The sequence below is a fragment of the Plectropomus leopardus genome, chromosome 16 (genome assembly GCF_008729295.1).
Source record: "Plectropomus leopardus isolate mb chromosome 16, YSFRI_Pleo_2.0, whole genome shotgun sequence".
Taxonomy (NCBI): domain Eukaryota; kingdom Metazoa; phylum Chordata; class Actinopteri; order Perciformes; family Serranidae; genus Plectropomus; species Plectropomus leopardus.
Window position 1 is genome coordinate 1,081,905 of NC_056478.1, and position 19,740 is coordinate 1,101,644.

A 19,740-nucleotide genomic window follows, 5' to 3' on the forward strand; every position below is an offset into this window, starting at 1 on the left:
AGTTGCAGCAGAGTCTGCTTTAGGTTGAGAAAGCTGCTGAATGATCTAGACTCTGGACTCATCCGGACTCCTGTGGATCTGGACTGTGTACTGATGTGGATTCAGGTCTGATGTGGTCTCAGCGGAGTATTTTCAGGACGATGTTGGGTTTTTTCTTCGTGGTGCTCTTCTCTTTCTTCCAGGTGAAATCGATAAAGTCATTAAATTAATTAGTTACGTGACAGTCGCTCTCACAGCTGTTAGATTATAAGATTATTATTAATATATTATGTATTATTATATTGTTATAAGATATATTAATATACTATGATATAAACTGCAGCTGATATTATTATATGTATATGATACATTAATAATGATAATAATAATAATAATTCATCCTCCTCCTAATTAGTATTATTACTACAGAAAGACCAGCAACATATATTTTTAAAATTGTTTCTTACAATTATGCCTATATATGTTTATGTTTGGTATATGTACGCATGTAGGCCATATGTAGTGTTTATTTTGTGTAGTGTGTGTGTGTGTGTACTAATCTAGCATGACTCTCATTAGGTTTAAAGTCAGTTTTTTGTTGTTGTTGTTGTTTTTCTCTCCGTCTGCAGGTGAGTTTGAGGGCGTGTCCAGGTGTTGCCATGGAGAGGAGCTGCAGGTGTTCCCCATACATCCTGTTTCCTCCTCCTCCTCCTCCACCTTCTCCTCATCCTCCTCCTGCTCCTCTCACAGAGCTCACCGTCACAGGTAAGCACACACAGGAAACTGAAACGGTAGATTTTCATATTAAAAGTTCGATTGATTGACATTTTAGACGAGCTGAATGTTAAATCTGCTGTTTATTCAGCTGCTGATTTCAATTTCAGGGTTAGGGCTCTGAATTTATTAACCTGTGGTAATAAAAACTGTTTTTATTGAGATTAAAGTTTTCCTCCTCTTCCTCCTCCTCCTCCTCCTCCTTCTCCTTCAGTGTCTGCTGCTGTTCCAGGTGGGAGCTTTATAAATCTGCTGCTCCTGATCTCCTTTATTCATTTATTCTAAAAGATTTCTTCACGGCCTGTGAGCAGGATTTTTGGCCATGAGTTTTACTGATGAACTATTAAGAGGACTGGGCCATCAGGAGGAGCAGGAGGACTGGACCATCAGGGGGAGCAGGAGGACTGGACCATCAGGGGGAGCAGGAGGACTGGACCATCAGGAGGACTGGACCATCAGGAGGATCAGGACTGGACCATCATACCATATGAGGGCAGGTTTAGTGCCGTGTACAAAGACTCTGACACATGAACAAGACTGGAGGCGTAACGCCAAAAAAAAAGACTGAAAGAAGAAGAATTTTGTCATCATCATGTTTAATTTTATCATCGTAAAACGCACTTCAAAGTCGACAGAAACAAAATAAAACCCACAAAAGTTGTCTCGATTCATGTCACTGCTCCAACATTCACTGGCTCTGATTTGGTTGAAATAAATCATTAACTCATTGAAACCTGAGCAAGCTGGTGAAACAAAACAAATCAAATCACGAGGAGCTTAAAGTGCTTTAAAAAAAATCTATCTAAAAATATATATATAATTATGATAATTACAAATGTAGTTTTCTCAGACACAAGTTTTCACAAACACAACAACATTTCCAAAATATCACTCCTGTTCTGCATGAATCTACAAAACTGACGTCTGGAAGAAGAAGCTGATTGTCGCAGACTCGACTCAGCGACATATATTTGACGGTGTTTGTAGGCAGGAAGGACAAACATATAACCACAGATGCCTCACATCCATTACACTCAGAGTTTGAGCCGTTGATTTAGGGTCCCGAAGACCAGTCGTAAGATTTAAAGGAGGTTTTTTATTCTATATACCATTCAGGTGATGAACGCGGGATCTTTGTATCAGGGGGAACTACTGTTTTATAGGATGTGCTCAATTTAATGAATTTATTTATATTTATATACATTTGTGTTTTTGGTGTTTTATTGTTTTACGTTTTGTATCTTTGAGTGAAGACAAACTTACTCTGAGGTGGATGATAAAATCTCTCTCTGGTTTTCAGCCGCCCCCCTTCTCCTGGTTTCAGTCTGACTCTGAGACTCGAATCATGAACTGCTGATGCTGTCCGTCTCACTCTGACTGTCTCTGTGCTTGTTGTGTCTCCGAGTCATCACACTTGTCGTGTTTCTGGGGGAGGAGGTGCTCCCTGTGGGGCTGGGGGAGGAGCAGGGGGTGTTTGTTGTGTCCTCGGTGGTGCCAGCAGACGTCCAGCAGGGGGTAGACCTTCCCCTGGAGCTCCAGTCTGAAGCTGTAGATGAAGCCCAGCTCGTCGGGACCGTCACTGCTGTAGAAGGTCAGAGCTCGGCCCTCGTAGTCCAGGAAGACCGCCACCCTGTGGGGAGGAGACGCCAGCGGCAGCACCACCCGCGGAGACGCGAAGGCTTCGTAAACGCCGTCTTTCAGCCCAATCAGCCAAACGCCGCTCTCCGGGTTCTTCACCAGCTTGGCCTTACGATTCGTCGTCCCTTTGATCAAACCCAGACGCCACTTCGGTTTGTTCCCGACCTCCACCTGCACGGAGGAAGGAGGAGCAGAGCTCCGCGTTCACCTGCTGTAAACAAACAAACGACAAACATCACGTGACCGCAGCGTTACCTCCCAGAAGTGTTTCCCGGAGGAGAAGCCGCGGTTGGCCAGAACACAGTAACTGTAACTGAACCGCTCCGGATTGTCAGGAAGCCGCCGCAGCAGAGCGCCGCAGCACACCGCCGTGTCCCCGAGACGCAGCTCCAACATCGGGTGAGCTGTCTGAGGATCCAGCTTCAACGGCTCCGGAGCTACAGGAGGAGACAGGTGAGCAGACGGACAGGTGAGCAGAAGGACAGGTGAGCAGACAGACAGGTATGCAGACAGACAGATGAGCAGATAGACAGGTGTGAGACTAACAGACGAGTAGACAGACAGGCATGCAGACAGGTGAGCAGACAGACAGGTGTACCTGGCAGTACTTTCCTGTGGAGTCGTTTCCACACAGTGAGTTTGATGTCGTTGTGATTGAATCCAGTTTTGAAGTTTAGAGAACTGAAGATCCTCAACTCCTTTTGCTGAAGCTCCTGGATCTGCCTGAACCTGAGGACGAGGAGGAAGAGGGAAAAGGACAAATAGTACAATTTTTTCTGTTCAAGTTAACTGACAATATTGTTTGTTTGTTTGTTTGTTACCTTGGAGCGATTGATCCGTATTTCTGTCAAAAGAAACAGAGAAATCTGTTATTTTAAGAAGAATGAAGCTGATTCTGTCAGGACAGACTGAAGTGGAGCCTCCTGCTGAGCCAGGCTCATCCTCAACGGACAAACACCGGACAACAACCAGCACCACAACACAGCTCCCCCCTCCACTCATGGACCGGTAATGTAGTGAGTTTACTATATCTATGAGGACATCTACTGAAACTCATGCAGATTATTCATTGGGATCAAAGGAGCTCATCCTAGCATTTCCAGGCAGGACCAGGCAAAATGTCCTCACAAAGAGGGTGCTAAGGGTCCACAAAAGCATAGAAAGACACAAATGTACACACACACACACACACACACACACACACACACACACACAGTCCACTAACTGGGATTTGTGTGTTTATTTTGCTCTAATTGATTGTGAATAATTGATAATAAATGATTGATTTAGTCTGGATCAGACAGAGCCATGACTTAATCAATAATATTGATTGTTGACATTTGATTGATTGAGGAACAGACAGTGCCGTGACCTCATCAATGATATTGATTGGTAAGCTGTGATTAATTGGTACCATGATGAAGTCCAGGTGTCCCTCGTCGCTCAGGTCCTGCAGGGTGTTGTGCGCCTCCTGCAGCCGGTTCAGGTTGAGGTTTAACTGGTCCGTCTGGTTCTGGAGGGACGCGATGAGGACGGCGGCAGACGTCTCCACCTGCTGCATAAACCCCGCCTCCTCCACCTCCAGACAGCGCCGCAGTTCGCCAAACTCCTTCCTCACCACCCACTTCAGCACGTCAGACTCGTTCTGATTGGACAGAGAGCAGCAGCTAAGATCCTCACCTCCTATTGGCTGTTTTCACTCTAAGCTGAGGTCATCAGCATGTCATCCGACAGACACTGTGATTGGTCGATCAGAGTACACCTAAGCACCGCAGGGGCTCAGTCACGCTCTCACCAAAGACCAGCTGTTTGCTATGATTTCCTACAGCATGCTTCCTCCAACTAGAATGAAACCAGTTGAAACCAGATAAAACCAGAGTTAAAATGTCTGAGACCAGATGAAACCAGATGAAAACAGTCTGAAACCAGCTGAAAAACATCTGAAAGTAGCTGAAACCAGTTGAAACCAGTTGAAACCAGATGAAAACCAGCAGAAACCAGCAGAGACCAGCTGAAACCAGATAAAAACCATCTGTAACTAGCTGAAACCAGTGGAAACCAGCAGAAGCAAGCTGAAACCAGTTGAGGAGAAGGATGTCTGAAGGTCTTTGATTAGTCTGCTGAGACCCAGGATCCTGGATCAGAGGAGGAAGATGGATGGACATAAAAACAGTTGAATTTAACCCCCGAGATGTCTTCCGCATTAAACAGAAATGTGATGACATCACTAAGGTGTGGATGATGACATCATTAACTTACAGTGATCCTGGACTTGTTGAACGTCATCTTACAGATCTGATCCTCCACCCTCCGCTTTTGGTGCTGAAACTCTGTCATCAGACACGAGATGTCCTCCTGAGGACAAGAGACACACCTGTTAGTACTGACACCTCCTCCTGACTCCTCTTCACCTCCTCCTGACGTCCTCCTGACCCCCCTGCTGACCTCGGACAGTCTGGATGTCCTTGAGAGAGAACGAGGACACTGACCTGATGATGTCACGGTGGCTGGTTATTTTTTAGGTGCGCCGCAAAATTACCAAAATCCAACAGGAAGTTAACACTGCCCAGCAGAGCGGCCTCTGAAGGTCACACGTCAGCAACATGTGACCTTGTTATTGTGAAACAGTGAACAGAGCATTAATCTGGACCAACAGCTGCTTATCAGTGTCTCAGAGCGCCGCTCAGCACTGGGCGCTGAGGGCGGGAGAGCACCTGTCAGCCAATCAACATCAAGCTGCTTTCATACAGCTGTAGAAAGAGCCCACAGACGTGACTTTGAGCCCACAGACGTGACTTTGAGCCCACAGACGTGACTTTGAGCCCACAGGCGTGACTTTGAGTTCACAGGCGTGACTTTGAGCCCACAGGCGTGACTTTGAGTTCACAGGCGTGACTTTGAGCCCACAGGCGTGACTTTGAGTTCACAGGCGTGACTTTGAGCCCACAGGCGTGACTTTGAGTTCACAGGCGTGACTTTGAGCCCACAGGTGTGCTTCTGTTTATGTCGTACCTTCATGCGGCTGTAGACGGAGCCCACAGGTGTGATTTTGTGTCCACGGTGAGCTCCGATGCTCCCACAGAGGCCACAGATCACCAGGTGTTCGTCCTCGCAGTAAAGGCTCAGCGGGTTGTGGTGCTGAGGACACGTCTCCGGCTGAGTGCCACCTGAAATGCTCACTTCCTGTTGGTTGAGCAAGACCGTGTCAGTAAAAACCTTAAAATATAGATACAGATAAAGACCTTCATGTCCGACAGGTAAAGTGATCACAGGTGGTTTTACCTGCAGAGCCTCGATAATTCGAGCAAGACTGACGTTGGGAGGAGGACTGTCTCCGTCCACGGCGCAGCGACATACGGGACACTGCAGCTGACCGAGCAAGTCCATTGTCATGGAGCGCACACAACACCTGAGCGGGACATAGTGGACAGGTGAGGTTAGTCCCTGTGTCAGGATAGGTGTGTCCCATCTGTCCAACATACCTGCAGTAGGAGTGTCCACACTGTAACATCAGGGGCTCAGTGAAGACATCCAGACAGACGGGACACCTAAGCTGATCCTCCAGACTCTGACGACGCTCCATGTCCTCACTAATCCTTAACACCAGGACCAGAAAAACTGGGACCAGAACCACAAGGACCAGACCCACAGGGACCAGCTTCAGTCAAAGTGACCTCCCTGCTGACGATTTGTGTTTCGGCTGCAGAGCAGCTCCTTTTATAGAACAAGGCTTTTTTTCCTTTTCTTCTGTGATGTCATTGGAGGGACAGACTGAGTGGGTGGAGCGAGAGGTCGACTGTTTATGTATAAAATGTTTTGTTAAATTCTTAAAAAACTTCATCAAAATATTTGATTAAACTCTTTAGCTTCTATCGACCCTGGAAATGTTTTTATAAGTTTTAATAATGTTGATGTAGTTAATGGTTGTTATTGGAGCATTTATCAGCAGTGTTTGTGTTCTGATAATCAACATTTATCTAACAAACCCTCACCTGAAAGTCACCTTCAACACGTCTCCATGGTAACAGAAACTCACACAGATAAAAGTTCCCTTCATGCAGGATAATGTGTGTCCACACCTGACCTGCTCCCCCAGTCAGCAGCTGTGTTGGAGGGTTACAGCAGTGTTACAGGTGTGTTGGGGGGTTACAGCTGCGTTACAGGTGTGTTGGGGGGTTACAGCTGTGTTGGAGGGTTACAGCAGTGTTACAGGTGTGTTGGAGGGTTACAGCAGTGTTACAGGTGTGTTGGAGGGTTACAGCGTGTTACAGGTGTGTTGGAGGGTTGCAGCTGTGTTACAGGTGTGTTGGAGGGTTACAGCTGTGTTACAGGTGTGTTGGGGGTTACAGCTGTGTTACAGGTGTGTTGGAGGGTTACAGGTGTGTTACAGGTGTGTTGGAGGGTTACAGCTGTGTTACAGGTGTGTTGGAGGGTTACAGCTGTGTTACAGGTGTGTTGGAGGGTTACAGCTGTGTTACAGGTGTGTTGGAGGGCAGTGTTACAGCAGTGTTACAGGTGTGTTGGAGGGTTACAGCAGTGTTACAGGTGTGTTGGAGGGTTGCAGCTGTGTTACAGGTGTGTTGGAGGGTTACAGCTGTGTTACAGGTGTGTTGGGGGTTACAGCTGTGTTACAGGTGTGTTGGAGGGTTACAGCAGTGTTACAGGTGTGTTGGAGGGTTACAGCTGTGTTACAGGTGTGTTGGAGGGTTACAGGTGTGTTACAGGGTGTACAGGTGTGTTGGAGGGTTACAGCTGTGTTACAGGTGTGTTGGAGGGTTACAGCTGTGTTACAGGTGTGTTGGAGGGTTACAGCTGTGTTACAGGTGTGTTGGGGGGTTACAGCTGTGTTACAGGTGTGTTGGAGGGTTACAGCTGTGTTACAGGTGTGTTGGAGGGTTACAGCTGTGTGTTGGAGGGTTACAGGTGTGTTGGAGGGTTACAGGTGTGTTGGAGGGTTACAGCTGTGTTACAGGTGTGTTGGAGGGTTACAGCAGTGTTACAGTGTGTTGGTGGGGGTTACAGCTGTGTTACAGGTGTGTTGGAGGGTTACAGCTAGGTGTGTTTGAGGGTTACAGCTGTGTTACAGGTGTGTTGGAGGGTTACAGGTGTGTTGGAGGGTTTACAGCTGTTTGGAGGGTTACAGCTGTGTTACAGTGTGTTGGAGGGTTACAGCTGTGTTTACAGGTGTGTTGGAGGGTACAGCTGTGTTGGAGGGTTACAGCTGTGTTACAGGTGTGTTGGAGGGTTACAGGTGTGTTGGAGGGTTACAGGTGTGTTGGAGGGTTACAGCTGTGTTGGAGGGTTGCAGCTGTGTTACAGGTGTGTTGGAGGGTTACAGCTGTGTTACAGGTGTGTTGGAGGGTTACAGCTGTGTTACAGGTGTGTTGGAGGGTTACAGGTGTGTTGGAGGGTTGCAGCTGTGTTACAAGTGTGTTGGAGGGTTACAGCTGTGTTACAGTTGTGTTGGAGGGTTACAGCTGTGTTGGAGGGTTACAGCTGTGTTACAGGTGTGTTGGAGGGTTACAGGTGTGTTGGAGGGTTACAGCTGTGTTGGAGGGCTTGTTACAGCTGTGTTTACAGGTGTGTTGGAGGGTTACAGGTGTGTTGGAGGGTTACAGCTGTGTGTTGGAGGGTTGCAGCTGTGTTGGAGGGTTACAGGTGTGTTGGAGGGTTACAGCTGTGGTTGTTGGAGGGTTTGCAGCTGTGTTACAGGTGTGGAGGGTTACAGGTGTTGGAGTGTTACAGGTGTGTTGGAGGGTTGCAGCTGTGTTACAGGTGTGTTGGAGGGTTACAGCTGTGTTGGAGGGTTACAGGTGTGTTGGAGGGTTGCAGCTGTGTTACAGGTGTGTTGGAGGGTTACAGCTGTGTTGGAGGGTTACAGCTGTGTTACAGGTGTGTTGGAGGGTTACAGGTGTGTTGGAGGGTTACAGCTGTGTTGGAGGGTTACAGCTGTGTTACAGGTGTGTTGGAGGGTTACAGGTGTGTTGGAGGGTTACAGGTGTGTTGGAGGGTTGCAGCTGTGTTGGAGGGTTACAGGTGTGTTGGAGGTTACAGGTGTGTTGGAGGGTTGCAGCTGTGTTGCAGGTGTGTTGGAGGGTTACAGGTGTGTTGGAGGGTTGCAGCTGTGTTACAGGTGTGTTGGAGGGTTACAGGTGTGTTGGAGGTTTACAGGTGTGTTGGAGGGTTGCAGCTGTGTTACAGGTGTGTTGGAGGGTTACAGCTGTGTTGGAGGGTTTACAGGTGTGTTGGAGGGTTGCAGCTGTGTTACAGGTGTGTTGGAGGGTTACAGCTGTGTTGGAGGGTTACAGCTGCTGATAACTGCAGACTTTGTGCAAATCAGAGTGACAAAGTGCTGCCCTGTGATTTGCTGCAGCAGTGTTTTATGATGCCAAAATAAAAGTGTAGGGAAGCTGTCTGAACACTAGTTGGCGCTGGAGATCTATTAATGACGTCATTCAGGGGTGTCATGTGACAAAACAAGAGGGAAACGGTATTTCCTGTAACTCCGTGACCGACGGTGCATCCCCGAAACGAGCCGACAGCAGACTTTTAATTTGAAACAATCAGCGCGAAGGAAGGTAAGAGCTAGTTAAAGCACGAGCTATCGGGCTAACGGAGTGCTAACAGGCTGCTAACGTGCTGCTAACAGACTAAGGCGCCACTAAAAGATTAACGTGTTGCTAACAGGCTAACGGACTGCTAATATGCTAAAGTGTTGCTAACAGGCTAACGGACTGCTAACAGGCTCATGAGCTGCTAACGTGGTGCTAGCACAATGCTAATCGTCTGTGTGTAAATACACAGAGCAAGATGGAGGTGAGCAGAACATCACGGCGTTTGACATCCTACTGAGTCAGAATTAAACTGTCTTAAACGTGTGGGGTTTGGTTTGGAGGTTCTCTTGAATCACCGTGAACCTGGGTCAGTGTTCAGGTTTACAGCTCTATATTAAGAGCCAAAATAGGGTAAAAAATGAATGGGGTTTGGTTCAGAGAGCCTATAGATCTGCAATGAACCTGGGTCAGTGTTGAGTTTTACAGCTGTTTATTAAGAGCTAGAATAGGGTAAGAAATGAATGGGGTTTGGTCGGAGCGGAGAGTTGATATCACAGTAGTGTTTGTGGTTGGAGCATTGAGGTAAATGGACTCAGAGGACTTAAATTGGCTGAAATGTAGCTGGAGTCTGGTACAGACTGTAATGGAGGAGTTCTGACTCATTATCTTCTGTTTCAGTGTAGATAAAATATTGATTAGGCATACTACTGATTGGTTTGCCTCACTGTATGGGCGATGTATACTATTGATCGTAGTATTGATAGATTTTTCCTAAGATGATGTGTGGGCTATCACATATTGACTATTGTTTTTCTTCACAGTATAGAGCACGATATATTGATTTTTATATTTTGATTATTGATTTGCTTACGTCACATTATGGAGCATGAGATATTGATTTATATATTGATGACTGATTGTTTTTCCTGACAGTATGGCAGATAATATTCTCATCACATATTGATTTCTGAATGGTTTATTTTATTTTATGGAGCAAAAAATTGTTATTGATTGTCTTTTCGTTACTATATGGAGGTTAATATTGATGACATTAATTACTGGTTGATTTTCTTCACTGTATGGAGGATAAAATATTGATGACATTGATTATTGGCTGGTTGTCATCGCTGTATTGAGGTAATATATTGATATATAGTGATTATTGATTGGTTGTCTTCTCAGTGAGGAGGATGATGTATTGATAATGGTATGGATTATTGATTGTTTTTTCTTAATAGTATGGAGGATGATGTATTGATCACATATTGATTATTTATTGGTCTTCTTTACAGTGTGGAGGATTACATATTCATTTTGTCTTTATTATTGCTTTTCTACAAAGTATGGCAGACAATATGTTGGTTATTCATTGTTGACAGTCTGGAGGATGATATATTGATCACATATGGATTATTTATTTTAGTTTTCCTTACAGTATAGTGGATAATAAATTGATTCATATATTGATTAGCGATTTGTTTTCTCCACAGTGTGGAGGATGATGTATTGATCACATATTGATTAATGTTATGTTTTTCCGCACAGTATGGAGCATGATGTATTGATCACATTGATTATTGATTGGTTTTCTCCACAGTATTGAGGGTGATGTATTGATCAAATATTGATTATTGGTTGGTTTTCTTCACAGTATGGACTGTGATGTATTGATCACATATTGATTATTGATTGGTTTTCTCCACAGTATTGAGGGTGATGTATTGATCACATAATTGATTATTGATTGGTTTTCTCCACAGTATTGAGGGTGATGTATTGATCACATATTGATTATTGATTGGTTTTCTTCACAGTATGGACTGTGATGTATTGATCACATATTGATTGGTTTTCTCCATAGTATGGAGTGTGACGTATTGATCACACACTGATTACTGATTGGTTGTCTTAACAGTATGGAGGATGATGTAATGATCACATATTGACTGTTGATTGTTTTCTCCACAGTATGAATGATGTATTGATCACATATTGATAATTGATTGGTTGTCTTCACAGTATGGATGATGGTACATTGATCACACATTGATTATTGATTGTTTTTTTTCTTCACAGTATGGAGGATGATGTATTGATCACATTGATTATTGATTGGTTTTCTCCACAATATGAAGGATAATGAATTGATAACATATTGATTATTGCTTGGTTTTTCTTCACAGTATAAAGGATCATGTATTGATCACACATTGGTTGTTTTTACTTCACAGTATGGTGGATGATGTATTGATCAGATATTGATTATTGATTGTTTTTTCTTCACAGTATGGAGGATGATGTATTGATCAGATATTGATCATTGATTGTTTTTTCTTCACAGTATGGAGGATGATGTATTGATCAGATATTGATCATTGATTGTTTTTTCTTCACAGTATGGAGGATGATGAACTTCCGTCAGCGGATGGGATGGGTGGGCGTGGCTCTCTACCTGCTGCTCAGCATCATGGCGGTGTATTACGTCTTTGAGGTCCACAGCTTCAGTTTGGAGCATGTGCAGAGAGGTGTGATCGGCCCGTCGGCTCCACCCCTCGACATCAGCTGGTCTCAGAGCGTCAGCGCTCGTCTGCCGCCACTTCCTGTCTGGATATGGGCGTCGATTTTCCTGCTGCCTTACCTGCAGCTCTTTCTCTTCCTGTTCTCCTGTACAAGAGCCGACCCTCGAGCGGTCGGTTACTGCGTCCTTCCTGTCTGCCTCGCCCTGCTCTGCAGCCGTCACGCCACACGCAAACCGACCAATCAGAGAGGCCAGCCGCTCATCGACACATAGAGAGGACAACCAATCAGAGAGGACCGTCCCTCAGATGACTGAATTTTTTGTGTTGTTTGTGATGTCACTTCCTGTGTGCCTTTAAACAGTTTAACAAACCGTCCTGTGAGATTTAACCCTACTGTCTGACAGGAGATGATGCAGGAACTGCCCTTTACTGCCCTGCGTGTCGACTGTCAGGCAGCTGTAACTCTACAGACAATCCTTTTCTGTGATTGGCTACAGGACATTTAGTATGTGTGTCACTGGTCAGTACTGTTGCTATGGTTACCTGCAGTTTAATATAAAGAGGGGAAGTTAAACGACTGACTGAAAAGCTGCTAGCCAATCACAAGATGAGTCACATGACACGCTGGTATCCATGGTGACTTTATTGCAACATCTATGAAATTTTTATGTTTTGTAAAGATTTGTAATTTATCATGAAAAACAGAAACATTTATTGAACAGACTGGAGGAGGCGGGGCCAAACACTACGGGTGCAAACACTGAACGTGGATCGAGAATTAAACTGGCTGAAAAATGATTGGGGTTTGGTTCAGAGAGTCTATAGAACTACAGTGAACCTGGGTCAGTGTTCAGGTCTACAGCTGTATAATAACAGAGATAAAATATGATAAAAAATGAATGGGGTTTGGTGGGAGCAGAGGTAAATGCACTCAGAGGACTTAAATCGGCTGAAATGTAGCTGGAGTCTGGCTCACACACTAATAGAGGGGTTCGGGTTTATTACTGATTTCTTTCTTTTCAGTATTGATTAAGTATTGGTCATGTACACTACTGATTGGTTTGTGGATGTAGTGATGATTTATTGTAGTATTGATGGATTTTTTTTCTCAGATGATCTGGGGCTGATTACATATTGATAATCGATTGACTATCTGGGTGGGGGAGCAGATCTGAATTTCTAGAGACAGCAGCTGTGACATCATGTTTGTGAACATTAGGGGACATCAAGGGAGATCAGAGGACATTCTGGGACAATCCACAAACAGCAAAACATGGATATGTTGACAGAGTTTAATTAAAGGAGAGATCAGATCACAGTTATGTCTCCTCTTTGTCTCTGTCTCCTTTCTGTCTCTGTCTCCTTTTTGTCTCTGTCTCTTCTTTGTCTCTGTGTCTCTTATGGCTCACAAAGAATTTATTTATTAAAAAAAAGAGATTGATAAATGATTTATGACTCATTGGTATCTAATTGATACATGATAACAGTTGATAAAGCATTGATGACTGATTGATGCAGTAGAAGAAAAGGGAGGCCGGTTCCAGACAGATTTTATTATTTTATTTTTACCTGACTAAACATCGAGTCAGACACACCTGTTAGGCTCCAGTGAATCATGTGACTGATCACCTCATCACCTTTGAACAAAACATATTGTTGTTCTGTCTCACACAGTCTTTGAGTGTCCCCAACTGTTCAATGAGTCCTCAGGTGCTACAGGAGTCCCCAGGTGTGTCCTCATGTGTTTCAGGTGTGTCCTCAGATGTTACAGGTGTGTCCTCAGTGTTACAGGTGTCCTCAGGTGTTTCCGGTTTTGGATCTTTTAGCTGGAGGTTGAAGTTGAGAGTTTGGAGGCTCCTCGTCTCCTTCGTCACTGTCCTCGTCCTCCTCCTCACCTGCGTCAGGTAAAACATTAATCAGAAAAACTGTTGTTATCTCACAGAATTGACAGCTAACATCCTGTTTGTTTACCTCTGACAGGTAACATCCTGTTTGTTTACCTCTGACAGGTAACATCCTGTTTGTTTACCTTGTTTAGCCTGTTCTGCATGGTTAGCAGTTAGCAGCAGTTAGCTCACCTTCTGCGCAGTCTCCGCGGGTTTTTTCCCGCTCCACGAGCTCGCTGAGGAGTCGCGACACGTTCTGGTTCAGCTCCTGAACTCCGTGAATCAGAGCACTCAAATTATTTTCCACGTTGACGCAGATTTTCTGTCTCTGTCCGTCTCTGAACCTCAGCTCTGCCGACAGCGCCGCCATGTTTACCGCTGCCTGCGTCATCACGCACCGTCTGACGCCTTCACGCGCCCTCCGTAACTCTCCGGGGCTTCCGGTGGTCCTGAACCTCCAAACCAAAATGATCATCAGTGATCAATAACGGCGACCGACTGATCACTTCACAATGACGGAAGCTTCATGTGATTTCCCGGTCCGCCTGAACGTAACGCAGAACCACCGCAGTACGTCACGACGTCAATACAGTTTATTTATATTTATTTGTTAGGTTTTAAATTTAAAGTTCGCTTGTTCTTCTGATTGTTTCTATTATTGTATACAATTATTAATGCTAAATTTAAAGTCCGTTTGTCCCATGGATGTATTATGGTAAAATGGGTTTGTCCTGCTGATAGTTTTTTTCTGTTATTTTAATTATTAAAAAAAAAAAGATTATAGAGTACTTTGTCCTCCTTATGATTGTCTTTATCGTGTATTTTTTTAAATTTAATTTGAAATCCGTTTGTTCTTCTGATTTTTCTTATTATTTTTTGTTTAATTATTATTTTTTTAATTTAATTTTGAGACCGTTTGTTCTCCTTTTATTTTGAAGTCGGTGAACTCTGACCCCAGATTAATGCCGCCAAATACGATCTACGGAAACGAAGCGGAAGTTGTCATCAGAGCCAACAGCAGCTAGCGGTTTGCTAACAAAGATCCGATCAGCCGAGCATCAGAAGAGCTGATTATCGATTAATATCGACCAGGTATTGGCGGGTGTGCTGTCGGATCAGACGGTGTGAACACTTCCGGTTCGGTAAGTTTGTGTTGTATTGACGCAGCTAACAAAGTTAGCATCTCTGCGGAGGGATGCTAACAGAGGAGCTAACGGAGCCAGCTGATGCTATCTGATGCGAACGGATGTTATTGATCGTTTACCGATCGACAGCTGATCAGACTGACCGATGATGCGATTAAAGCTGTCTGTGAACTCATCGAGTTTCCTTCAAATAACTGGAGACGGTAGAGACAGACAGCAAAGATAGTAGAGACAAATAGTAGAGACAGGCAGAAGAGACAGTAGAGATATACAGGAGAGACAGACAGTAGATACAGCAAGGACCTAAAGTTGAGACAGACAGAAAGAGACAGACAGCGGAGACAGTAGAATTATAGCCATTTGTTGTCAGGTGTGACAGTAGCAGCCTGTCTCCATGGTAACAGGTGTGACAGCAGTAGCCTGTCTCTATGGTAACAGGTGTGACAGCAGTAGCCTGTCTCTATGGTAACAGGTGTGACAGCAGTAGCCTGTCTCTATGGTAACAGGTGTGACAGCAGTAGCCTGTCTCTGTGGTAACAGGTGTGATATCGGTAGCCTGTCTCCGTGGTAACAGGTGTGACAGCGGTAGCCTGTCTCCGTGATAACAGGTGTGATATCGGTAGCCTGTCTCCGTGGTAACAGGTGTGATATCGGTAGCCTGTCTCCGTGGTAACAGGTGTGACAGCAGCAGCCTGTCTCCGTGGTAACAGGTGTGATATCGGTAGCCTGTCTCCGTGGTAACAGGTGTGACAGCAGCAGCCTGTCTCCGTGGTAACAGGTGTGTATCCTGTGTGTTGCAGAGCTGCTGACGATGTCAGAGGAACAGACGGTGTCTCTGGTCGATGTTCTGGAGGAAGATGAGGAGCTGGAGGAGGAAGCTTCAGCCGTGCTGGCAGGAAGTGACTCTGATCACTGCTCCTACCCTCAGGTGAGTCCTCACACTCTGCCCAGGTATATACAAATACACACTGAAATATACGTATATATGCTCATATACAAATATCATATGCATATGAGCGTATATAAGTATATTTCAGTATCAGGGTGTGTATTTGTGTGTGTGTGTGTGTTTGTGTGTGTGTAACAGTATGTATAACTGTGTGTGTGTGTGTGTGTGTGTGTGTGTAACAGTGTGTGTAACAGTGTGTGTGTGTGTGTGTGTTTCAGGGCTATGTGAAGCGTCAGGCTCTGTACGCCTGCAGCACGTGCACTCCAAAGGGCGGAGAGGCAGCAGGAGTCTGTTTGGCCTGTTCATACAAATGTCACGAAGGTCACGACCTCTTCGAACTCTACACCAAGAGGTCAGCACTCGGCTTCAGTTTCACATCTACACATCTCATCTCTTAATGACTTTAACCCGAACTGGTTCTAATATTTAAATATATAAACAAACTGAAACAATCGTTTACAAGACGCGTCACTGACTCTTCTTCTTTGGTTTCTGCAGGAACTTCCGCTGTGACTGTGGAAACAAGAAGTTCACAGAGCTGCAGTGTAAACTGTTTCCTGTGAGTTCATTTAATGCTTCTGATTCACTGCTGTGTGAACGGTCCTCACGAAGACAGTCTGATGTGTGTGATTGGTCCCTTTTAAGACAGTTCAAAGTGTGTGCATGATCCACATAAAGACAGTTTACGTGTGTGTATGATTCACATAAATATAGTCTGTTGTGTGTGACTAGTCCCTACAAAGACAGTCTGATGTGTGATTGGTCCCCATGAAGACAGTCTGATGTACGTGAATGGTCCTTATACAGACAGTATGAAGTGTGTGAATGGTGTGCCCAAAAACAGTCTGATGTGTGTGAACGGTCCTCATACAGACAGTGTGAAGTGTGTGAACAGTGCTCATAAAGACAGTTTAATGTGTGTGAGCAGTGCTCATAAAGACAGTTTAATGTGTGTGAACAGTGCTCATAAAGACAGTTTAATGTGTGTGAGCGGTCACCATGAAGACAGTTTGATGTACAAACAATACCCATAAAAACAGTCTGATGTGTGTGAACGGTTACTGTGTTGTGGTTATTGAGTGAAAGGTGGTCCCCACAGTGCAGATTCAGGTGACATGTCCCCCTAAAGACACAGTGAGGACATCACAAAGTTACACTGGGTGTGTGTGTGTTTGTGTTTCTTGCAGGAGAAGGAGGACGTCAACAGTCTGAACAAATACAGTCATAACTTCTTTGGAGTTTACTGCACCTGCAGCCGGCCTTACCCAGACCCAGACGACCAGGTGAGACACTTACCTTACCCTCACCTGTCCACCAGGTGTGCTTTGGTTCCTTTATTAAATCTGTGTCTCTCTCTGATTGGCTGGTTTTGTCTCCAGGTAGAAGACGAGATGATTCAGTGTGTGGTGTGTGAGGACTGGCTTCATGGCAGGGTGGGTCCAAGAAAAGTATCTGACACACACCTGACACACCTGTCAGCCGTGATGTTCACTGATGGCCGGTGAACCCACCTGTTTGTGTTTTCAGCACCTGGGCTGCGTCGTTCCAGACTGTGTGGAGCTGCAGGAGATGATCTGTGAGTCCTGTATGAACAAAAACCCTCTGCTCTGGACCTACGCTGCTCACCTCTCAGGTAAACACACCTGTTCATCTCACACTGCTCACCTCTCAGGTAAACACACCTGTTCATCTCACACTGCTCACCTCTCAGGTAAACATACCTGTTCATCTCACACTGCTCACCTCTCAGGTAAACACACCTGCTCATCTCTCACTGTTACCTGTCAGGTGACATCCTTGTATCACGTCAAACTGCTGTTAGGCTTTCTGTATCTGTGATGTACTTCCTGTTTTGTATGATGAACTTCCTGTTCAGTTCCAGGTGTGGCGCAGGTGAAGGAGGAATCAGCGGCAGATGAGTCAAACGCCACCATAGAAGAAAAGGTGAGAGTTTTTAACTCTGTTACCATGGTAACAAAAGGTGTCCAATTCTAAACATTAAGCAGTAATGAGAAAATAAATAGTGACATGGGGATGATGTCATCCATCTCACCCTAATCTGACTGATCAATAATCAATAATCTGTCAGGGGGATGATGTCATCGAACCGAGCTGTAAGCGGAGCCGCGAGGAGGCGGAGCCAAGCTGCAGATTTAAGAAGCTGCAGGCGACGGGTCAGAAAAGAGTCCAATCAGGCGCCGTGTTTTGGCCATCAGCGTGGCGCTCCAAACTCTGCTCCTGCGACACCTGTAAGGTAAAACTCACCTGTCTGAGTTTCTATTGGCTGAGGCACTGGTGATGTCACTGTGAGGTCATGGGCCTCTTTGTGATTTTAAAAAACAGCAGCGGACATGTTTGGATCAGCATTCACTCTTTAACCCAGCAGACACAAATAAACAGAAAAACAAAAGAAAATGTCTAAACTGCGTGTGAACGGCTGAGTGTTTGTGTCTCAGGAGAGTCTGTCTGCAGCCGGTCTGTCCTTCCTGTTGGACGAGTCGGACACCGTCCTCGCCTACGAGAACCAAGGAAAGAACAACGAGCAGAGACAGCAAGGACATGACCCTCTGATGTCAGCGCTGGACAACCTGAACCGAGTGCAGCAGCTCGAGATCATCCACGGTATGCAAAACTACAACTACACATAAAACTACAATAACTTCACATAAAACTACAAGACCTACTCCTAAAACTACAAGAGCTACACTTAGAGTTGCAAGTACTACTCATGTGACTGTGATGAAACAGTGGATCTGTTGGTGTCTTTCAGGATACAACGACATGAAAAGTGAACTGAAGGACTTTCTGCAGAGATTTGCAGCAGAAGGAAAGGTCAGTTTCAGAGACTGTGTCTCACGTGAGTCCTCAGCACTGGCCCGGGTTTGAATCCGGGTTTGAATCTGGGTTTAAATCCGGGTTTGAATCTGGGTTTGAATCTGGGTTTAAATCCGGGTTTGAATCTGGGTTTGAATCTGGGTTTAAATCCGGGTTTGAGTCTGGGTTTGAATCTGGGTTTGAATCTGGGTTGTGGCCCTTTGCTGCATGTCATCCATGTTCTCTCGCTTCCTTTCCTGTTACTCTCTGACTCAACTATAGTAAAGGCAGGAAAAGCCCCCAAAAGAAAGACTGAAGATGACTTTTGACTGACCTTTGACCTCAAGCTGACCTTTATTGATCTTGGAGTGATATTGAGCTTAAAAAAGAGAACAAATCTGTGTGTGTCTGATGATGTCATGTGACTGTTGTCTGATAGGTGGTGACTCTGATGATGTCATGTGACTGTTGTCTGATAGGTGGTGACTCTGATGATGTCATGTGACTGTTGTCTGATAGGTGGTGACTCTGATGATGTCATGTGACTGTTGTCTGATAGGTGGTGACTCTGATGATGTCATGTGACTGTTGTCTGATAGGTGGTGACTCTGATGATGTCATGTGACTGTTGTCTGATAGGTGGTGACTCCTGATGACATCCGTCAGTTCTTCGAGCAGCAGCAGAGTCGAAAGAGACGGCGAGACGATCCCGGACGCTTTTACTCAACCTGATGACCTTTGACCTTTGTTGACCTCCTGACGGGGGTTGTCCTCCATCTTTCACCTTGTTTTAGTTTTTATCTGCAGTTTATTTTGAAGCTGTCGAACTTCCTGTTTGTGTTGTTCCCTTTTTAAACTAATAAAGTGGTTCAGCTGAGGAATAATACGGAGACGTGTCGTATTCCAGCATCAGTCAGCAGAGCTGATCGATTATGTCACCGTGGAAGCTTTAAAAACTTAGAATCTTTGGAAATTTAAGGGTTAAAATCATATTTGTGTTTAAAACAATGAAAACAAATGTATTTTTTTACCAAACAAACAGCATCACATTTTATCTCTAAACTTTCTGTTGTGGAAAAATCTTTAGATTCAAAAATAAAATCCCTCAAGTAAATGGAAACAGTCTGTACTTCCTGTAGTTCAGTCAATCACTCAGATTTTATTAATATAGCACCTTTCAAACAAATCAAATGCAATTCAAAGTGCTTTACAGTTTGATCGAAAAATAAAAACAAAACAAGTTCAACATATGAAAAAGGCAAAAATGGAAAACAGAGTAAGTAAAACCCATAAAAACAAAATAGTAAGACACTACATAAAAGCCCGAATAAGGAGATAGTATTTTAGTTTACGTTTAAAAGTATCAGTATTTGCAGATCCTCTCAGATCCTTCGGCAGGCGGTTCCAGCGTTTTGGAGCATAATGGCTAAAAGCAGAATCACCAAAAGTTTTGGTTCGACTCAGTGGAACAGCTAAAAACGG

At 44.7% G+C, this 19,740-nt stretch overlaps 3 protein-coding genes and 1 long non-coding RNA gene across 4 annotated transcripts in view; 3 read left to right on the forward strand and 1 right to left on the reverse strand.

Moving 5' to 3' along the window:
* LOC121955181 overlaps positions 1–1,463 on the forward strand; it is a 1,465-nt gene extending 2 nt beyond the window's left edge. Inside the window, exons 1-3 of the long non-coding RNA XR_006106610.1 lie at positions 1–182; positions 609–744; positions 968–1,463. The exon at positions 1–182 is cut by the window's left edge and continues 2 nt beyond it. This is a non-coding gene — a long non-coding RNA (uncharacterized LOC121955181). The remainder of the gene's footprint in view (positions 183–608; positions 745–967) is intronic.
* Positions 1,464–1,658: 195 nt separating this feature from the next.
* On the reverse strand, positions 1,659–5,989 carry LOC121955922 (E3 ubiquitin-protein ligase TRIM50-like). The gene is made up of 9 exons (XM_042504010.1): positions 5,874–5,989; positions 5,674–5,800; positions 5,404–5,574; positions 4,651–4,746; positions 3,806–4,036; positions 3,213–3,235; positions 2,990–3,120; positions 2,647–2,828; positions 1,659–2,562 (listed from the first exon to the last, which is right to left on the reverse strand). Exons 1-9 carry the CDS (start codon positions 5,972–5,974, stop codon positions 2,122–2,124), a joined length of 1,503 nt encoding a protein of 500 aa, XP_042359944.1. The 5' UTR covers positions 5,975–5,989; the 3' UTR covers positions 1,659–2,121.
* A 2,887-nt stretch (positions 5,990–8,876) lies between these two features.
* tmem251 (transmembrane protein 251) lies at positions 8,877–12,782 on the forward strand. The gene is made up of 2 exons (XM_042503705.1): positions 8,877–8,969; positions 11,342–12,782. Exon 2 carries the CDS (start codon positions 11,350–11,352, stop codon positions 11,734–11,736), a length of 387 nt encoding a protein of 128 aa, XP_042359639.1. The 5' UTR covers positions 8,877–8,969; positions 11,342–11,349; the 3' UTR covers positions 11,737–12,782.
* A 1,047-nt stretch (positions 12,783–13,829) lies between these two features.
* On the forward strand, positions 13,830–19,144 carry ubr7 (ubiquitin protein ligase E3 component n-recognin 7). Its single transcript, XM_042503704.1, has 13 exons — positions 13,830–13,920; positions 14,289–14,492; positions 15,296–15,423; positions 15,663–15,796; positions 15,943–16,003; positions 16,632–16,727; positions 16,824–16,877; positions 16,972–17,077; positions 17,321–17,388; positions 17,534–17,698; positions 17,901–18,066; positions 18,215–18,276; positions 18,898–19,144. Exons 3-13 carry the CDS (start codon positions 15,307–15,309, stop codon positions 18,988–18,990), a joined length of 1,122 nt encoding a protein of 373 aa, XP_042359638.1. The 5' UTR covers positions 13,830–13,920; positions 14,289–14,492; positions 15,296–15,306; the 3' UTR covers positions 18,991–19,144.
* Positions 19,145–19,740: the final 596 nt, after the last annotated feature.

Bases quoted from the DNA above. Each gene is read 5' to 3' on its own strand.
- tmem251 (XM_042503705.1), top strand. From the start codon at position 11,350: ATGATGAACTTCCGTCAGCGGATGGGATGGGTGGGCGTGGCTCTCTAC.
- ubr7 (XM_042503704.1), top strand. From the start codon at position 15,307: ATGTCAGAGGAACAGACGGTGTCTCTGGTCGATGTTCTGGAGGAAGAT. The intron at 15,424-15,662 runs GTGAGTCCTCAC...TGTGTGTTTCAG, and splicing joins ATCACTGCTCCTACCCTCAG to GGCTATGTGAAGCGTCAGGC. The intron at 17,078-17,320 runs GTAAACACACCT...CTTCCTGTTCAG, and splicing joins CTACGCTGCTCACCTCTCAG to TTCCAGGTGTGGCGCAGGTG.
- LOC121955922 (XM_042504010.1), bottom strand. From the start codon at position 5,974: ATGGAGCGTCGTCAGAGTCTGGAGGATCAGCTTAGGTGTCCCGTCTGT. The intron at 5,801-5,873 runs GTATGTTGGACA...TGTCCCGCTCAG, and splicing joins TGTGGACACTCCTACTGCAG to GTGTTGTGTGCGCTCCATGA. The intron at 5,575-5,673 runs GTAAAACCACCT...CTCAACCAACAG, and splicing joins GAATTATCGAGGCTCTGCAG to GAAGTGAGCATTTCAGGTGG.